The 6,147-nt window shown below is 38.2% G+C and overlaps 1 protein-coding gene across 1 annotated transcript in view; it reads right to left on the bottom strand.

The window, feature by feature from the left end:
• Positions 1-57: 57 nt before the first annotated feature.
• Positions 58-6,147, bottom strand: part of LOC109075519 (integrin beta-1-like) — a 19,363-nt gene continuing 13,273 nt past the window's right edge. Inside the window, exons 6-16 of the mRNA XM_042718817.1 lie at positions 5,969-6,147; positions 5,725-5,880; positions 5,548-5,643; positions 5,333-5,422; positions 4,951-5,091; positions 4,538-4,740; positions 4,221-4,459; positions 3,888-4,110; positions 3,575-3,807; positions 3,308-3,474; positions 58-1,410 (exon numbers count right to left, since the gene is read on the bottom strand). The exon at positions 5,969-6,147 is cut by the window's right edge and continues 60 nt beyond it. Of these exons, the coding sequence (XP_042574751.1) occupies positions 1,345-1,410; positions 3,308-3,474; positions 3,575-3,807; positions 3,888-4,110; positions 4,221-4,459; positions 4,538-4,740; positions 4,951-5,091; positions 5,333-5,422; positions 5,548-5,643; positions 5,725-5,880; positions 5,969-6,147 (1,793 nt within the window). The 3' untranslated portion in view covers positions 58-1,344. The remainder of the gene's footprint in view (positions 1,411-3,307; positions 3,475-3,574; positions 3,808-3,887; positions 4,111-4,220; positions 4,460-4,537; positions 4,741-4,950; positions 5,092-5,332; positions 5,423-5,547; positions 5,644-5,724; positions 5,881-5,968) is intronic.

Here is a 6,147-nt window from a genome sequence, read left to right as displayed (position 1 = left end):
TACATTCAATTATAAAGCATGCTGACTCACAGACACAGATAGTAATGCAGTCCAGTGTTTTGGGTTGTTCATTTTAATAAATAACTCCTAGAAACAAAAGACAGTGGGCATGATGCAAAAAATGAAAAAGGCACTTTAAAATGCAAAGTGTGTATGTAACATGATTAAGCTTTGAAAGCTTTAGAGATTAAAAAAAAGTGAAAATAAAAGGAAAAAACAAGTTAACTTTCTTTAACACTGATCTTTACCAACAATAATCTGAGCAGTGAGTCTCATTTATGAACAATGATGTTATAAAGGGACAAATTAAATTACAAAAACAAATGTGAAATCCACATCTGGAATATAGTTCTTGCACAGTAGACGTAAATATTTGGCATCAGTGATAGAGAGAAATTCAGAACCTGAGTTTTCATTTCCTCATTCTTCAAACAAATCTAAAACCTGAAGATCTTTTCATACGAGTTTACACTCATGTTTTCAATTATAATAATAATAAAGTTGATTGTTCCATTCACAGACAATGATGAAAATGTCCCTCTAACAACTCAGGTGTTGCCAAGTCAAAGGCATTTAAATCAAACACTTGACAGATGAAATTACAAAAAATGTACATTTTTGTGTGTGACGTAATTAAAAGATACTAAATCATCAATGTGCACAATAAAAGGACACTAAACCATCTGACTTCGCAGACCAAAGAAAGGCGACGTGAGCACACAGATCCATGGTCACATAGACCTAAACATTAGAATCTGGACTCAAATCATCCAAGATTATGCAGACGACATAAGCGTCTACATGAAAAGCACCATGTGTACAAACAGCAGTGGTCCGCTACAGCTACCTACTACACCAGTGACAGGACACTCCATCCACAGGTTCAGAAAGTTTCCTGTACCATCAGAAAACACAAACTGGCTCTAGTTACTGCACTCAAGCCAGTAACTGTGTCTAGTCTTGTGAATTGTGGATATTCATTCTTCATGCATACTTGACCACATCATACCTACATAACCCGTCATCTAACCCAACATGATCAGTTTTAACATTCAGAAAAACAAGGCAGATCTGTGGCTAAAAATCAATACTGAACATTGAAATTATTGTCTAAGATTGCATAAAAAAGTAAAAACTCAAGTTTATACATACTGTACAGTTCCAAAACAATGCATAAACACAGGTTAATAGATTATACTGAACAGTGGCAAATGCATAGCCAAAAGGTGATTTAAAAACACACACACACAAAAAAAAAAAAAAAAAAAAAAAAAACTTCAACTTTTCCATTCCTCTTGAATTGTTCTGCATACAGTGTTGCTTGAAGATGGATATTTTCGTCCATTACTTGCCCTCATATTTAGGGTTGACCACCGTCGTCACAGCACTCTTGTAAATGGGGTTCTCACCCTGGAGATCAACATGAAGAGAGGAGAATTAGATCAATCTTTAATATAACTACACAACTGCCAGGTTAGGACACTTCACAGCAAATACAGTAAACTCTGGTTGTAAAAAACAGTATATTTAAAACTAGCAAGCATTACAAAAGGCAATCAAACAAACACAAACACTGTTATATTGTATATGCAGCTATGTAAATACCTAAGCTTTTTAAGTATTGGAAATTTGATGTAATATTAATTGCAATCTTTGAAGGAGTGCTTCATCCAGAAATGAAAATGCACTCATCCTCAGGCCATCTAAGATGAGATTGTTTCTTCATAAGAATAGATTTTGAGATATTTAGCATGAAATATTTAAATCTCACTTTATCAGAACAGATTTGGGGAAACTTGCAGTGAATGGGTGCCGTCAGAATGATAGTCTAAACAGTTGATAAAAGCATTGTTATTTGATGGACTGGAGTCATGTGGATTATTGTGATGTTTTTATCCGTGTTTGAACTCTCATTCTGATGGCACCCATTCACTGCAAATTTCTCCAAATCTGTTCTGATGAAGAAAGAAACCCATCTACATCTTGGATGGGTCTGAGGAAGAGTACATTTACATTTTTGAGTAAACTATTCCTTTAAGGATCAAAGGTTCATATAAAAATGGAGCCTGAGGTTTTGTGTTCCCCAGATCATAAGTCTAACAGGTTTGGAACGACATGCTGGTGAGTGAGTAGAATTACATGAAAGGCATGTCCTAATAATTAGTGAATTAGAATAAATAACTGCAAAGGACTATTTAGAAACTGTTTGTATTATACATGGGTCTGAGGTTGATGTTAAAGTCATAGAAAGATAAACAGACAGAAAGAGAAAGAAAAAGGACATGCAAGCAGAAAAGAAGAGTACAGACTCAGAGTGTGACGCCTTTATTTCCATAACTTGGATTCTGGAATTTATTAATGGGGCTCTTGTATATTGGGTTCTCTTGCTAGATATGACAAGAAGAAAAGGTTCAAAGAAAGAAAGGCAGAAAGAAACGAATATGACAGAGTGAGAAAACAGAACTGAAATAAAGAAAACAAAACGCCGAAAACCCTGCGGTTTTGACCAGTTCAGTACAAATGACATAAGAATGCATTTATGAAGCCTGTAATCAATTCATACTTTTTTAGCAAGTAAAAGGCCTTTTAATATAATTCTAAAAACGTCAGACAGCTGAAATTTACATGCATTTTATGTAAACAGTCTGTTAGATCTCATTGAATTACATTAGAATCTATCAGAACTTCATTTTACTTTTTGGCCATATAAATAACAGCTGCACCAAACTACATATTTTTGCTCTGTTTGGATCTCTAAATGAATTTTTAATAAAAAATAAATAAATAAATGTGAATATATTCTCACTATATCATACCATTTGGGCCATAAAAGCTTGGTGAATCAAATAAGAAAAAATAAAAATATTCTATTATTTCATATGTCAGGCTTTACAGGGCTAATATACAGCTACCCCAATCAATCATTTTAGCTCTAGATGAAGGACATCTAATGCATTAAATGCCTTAAATAGACTTATGTGCATTTATTTTCACAGGCCTCTGAGCCAAACGTTCTTGAGCACCAAGCTCTTCTTTTGCTAGAATATTCTGTAGGATTCATGAACTGCAATACTAGCAGCGCCCCGCAGGTGGCAGAAATGACCTCCCCTCGTTCCAGAGAGGCCACACCCCACACAATGAGGCCAGACATCCCATTCCAACTATCTGCACTGTGCTAGATGAAAATATAACTATATTGAGAAATATTACATATTCATTTCATGTAGATGTTATTTTTACGAAAAGAACTTTGACAGCTTTCTCTAGGCCACTGAAATGTCTACATTCAACATGAAATGAAACGTACCGCGTCCCACTTGGCATTCATCTTCTCTTTCTCGAACTTGGCGAACTCTCTGCGGTCGTGAATAATCATGAGCAGCTTCCAGATGAGCAGAAGTGCTAAACCAATCAGAACAATTCCTGCGACCACACCAGCTACGATGGGGATGATGTCAGGGCCAGAGGGACACTCTGTGAACACAGGCACAAAGAATTATGGGAAACAATATAACCAGTTGACTAAAACAATATAACTCAAGACCTGCTGCCACTTATTTCATCTTCCACTTACCAAGCTCCTCCGCCACATGGACCTCAACGGTGCTGTCGTTCCTGGTAGCGTAGGTGAAGAAGAACCAGCAATCGTTAGCGTCACGCTCTTTGCAGTGATTGATGTAGGGCTGGTCGTTGGGCTGAGGAAGTTCCTCCTTCTTCTTCTTTGTTATAAGATTGAAGTAGCTACATTCTTTCTCACATGTGTCTTTCTTGTCACCAGTACCAAATGCTCGGCACTGGACGCAATCCCTGTGAGGAAAGCCAGGCGAATATATTTAGTGCTGCTAGCTGAGCCAGTTGCTCATGCAAATGTCCTGTTAATAACTCACTTGTGTTCAGTACAAACTCCAGGGCAGGTTGGGCAGATTTCACAGGTTGGACCCTGAAACTTTGAGTCGGTACATTTACACACGCCGCACTCGCAGGTGCCCCGACCGTTACAGATCTGTTTGTTACTGGCCAGACAAGTTGAGGTGTCCAAAGAGCAGTCGCAAGCACTTCCTGTGTAGTTAGCGTCACAGATACACTTTCGGCATTCACAACGACCGTGACCTGGAAAGGTGGAGAAAGTTTGTAACTTCTCATCTGTTCATATTCATTCACATATGTCTCTACATATGTGAAGATCAAATCAGAAAAGTGTTATTTCAGCAGAGTTGTACCTCCACAGAGTTTGTTGTTGGAGCGGTCGCAGCTGAAGTTGTCACACTCGCAGAACTTTCCGCTGTATCTCTCTTCTGGGTTGTCTCTTTTTTTGCACTCACACGTTCCACAAACGCAGTCTCCATTGTTGCTGCAGATGTCCGTGCCGTTATCCATGCGGCAGTTCGCATCCAGATCTTCTGTTCTGACCTCATCTTTACTACATTCACAAACCCTGCCAATACGTCCTTCATTGCACCTGAAAATAAGCAGACATAGGTAACATTATTGCCATTGATTTGATCTCATATACAACTAACATGTATGAATAACTCACCTGCATGCTCCACATTCCAGGGTACCATTGCCAAAGTGACATGCTGGACTGTTTGGGATTCCTTCTTTATGACACTCACATTCGCAGATGAAGTTGAGGACGATCTCCACCTCCTCGGTGAAGCCCAGCGGCTTGATCTTTATAGTCTCTGATTTACCTTTAGATGGACAGCCTTTAGCCGTGACCGCTACCTCAAACGTCACCTGTGACGATAAATAAAGAGTGCTGATTTAATTTGCAGTCTTTGTAGTTTTTATTCATGTTGCTATCAAATTTCTTTAAAGAGGAAGAGCAAATAAAAATGTCCTGAATTAGCAAAGGGTCAGTTATTTAGCAAATTGTATCCAATGCAAAGTACTGAACATCTGATGAAACTGTCATAGAGGGTTTTAACTGGAGGATATTATTCTCACCTGATCCCCAATGGAGATGTTGGAGCACTTTCTCCCATTTTCTCCTGTCCCGCTCACTCCATTCTTGCAGTGGGAGATGTAGGAGATAGACACACCTTCGGGGAGCCTACTGTTCTCCAGAATGATCTCAGAAGACAGAGACTGAGAAAGACAGATTTATGAAAGGATTATTTCAAATTCAAATTAAAAATTGACAAAAAATTTGAACGTATGATTAAAAAAAAAAAAAAAAAAAAAAAAAATTTCCAGCAAGGAAACATTCTATTGATTAAAAGTAACAGTAAAGACATTTATTTTTAGATAGAAATATCATGATTTCTACAAAAATATTAAGCAGCACAGCACAGCTCAGTAACCTCTTTAGTTACTGAGATCTACTCACATTATATGCATCAATAATGAGTTTTATCACATTGCCGGAATCGGAGGACAGCGTTCCCACAGCTGACTTTGGAATGAGGTTTTTCAGCTCCTGTAGACAAAGATAAAAAAAAAGTTTGTCCAGGTATTTTTTCCCATGCGGTATTTTATTTCCAGTAGTGTTACAGAATCTGACTTGCCAGTGTATGTAGAGACAAAAGATGTCAGCTTTATTACCTGGTAAACAGGCTGGAACTCTTTAGTTACAGCAAAAATGGTCTGAATGTTGTTTTCACTTAATTTCTGAACCAGATGTGCGATCGAAGGATAGTCCTAGAAGGGATGGAAATAAATGAGACACCTTCACATATATTCTATATGCAGTAATGACTCAACGGAGTTACACACACTTACATAGTAATGGCTCATAGTGTACATGTTATCCTGCAGATGGCATTTCCCGTCATTAGGGAGCACGATGCCACCAAGTTTTCCGTCTCCGGCGAAGTGGAATCCAGCATCCGTTGAAAACACAAGCAGACGGGTCACATTCCTCCAGCCGATTTGGTTCTGTTGCACAATTAAGATAGAGCATAACCCTTGGTTCCTTCAAACTTGACATATATATTACAAACCTGATATTATATATATTACGTACCGCACAGACAGCCACTTGCATGATGGCATCGAACCCTCCCTCTGGTGAGTCCAGGTTTCCTGAGATCTGCTGTTTGCTAACAAGGTTATTAAACTGAGTTCCATCGGAAGTCAAACTCAGCACATTTTTATAGCTGAACGGGCTGGTGCAGTTCTGGTCTGATGTGCAGGGGTTTAGCA

The sequence above is a fragment of the Cyprinus carpio genome, chromosome B2 (assembly GCF_018340385.1).
Source record: "Cyprinus carpio isolate SPL01 chromosome B2, ASM1834038v1, whole genome shotgun sequence".
In the NCBI taxonomy this organism is placed as follows: domain Eukaryota; kingdom Metazoa; phylum Chordata; class Actinopteri; order Cypriniformes; family Cyprinidae; genus Cyprinus; species Cyprinus carpio.
The sequence above is the reverse complement of the archived record's forward strand: the minus strand, read 5'-3'. Positions and strand labels throughout refer to the sequence as shown.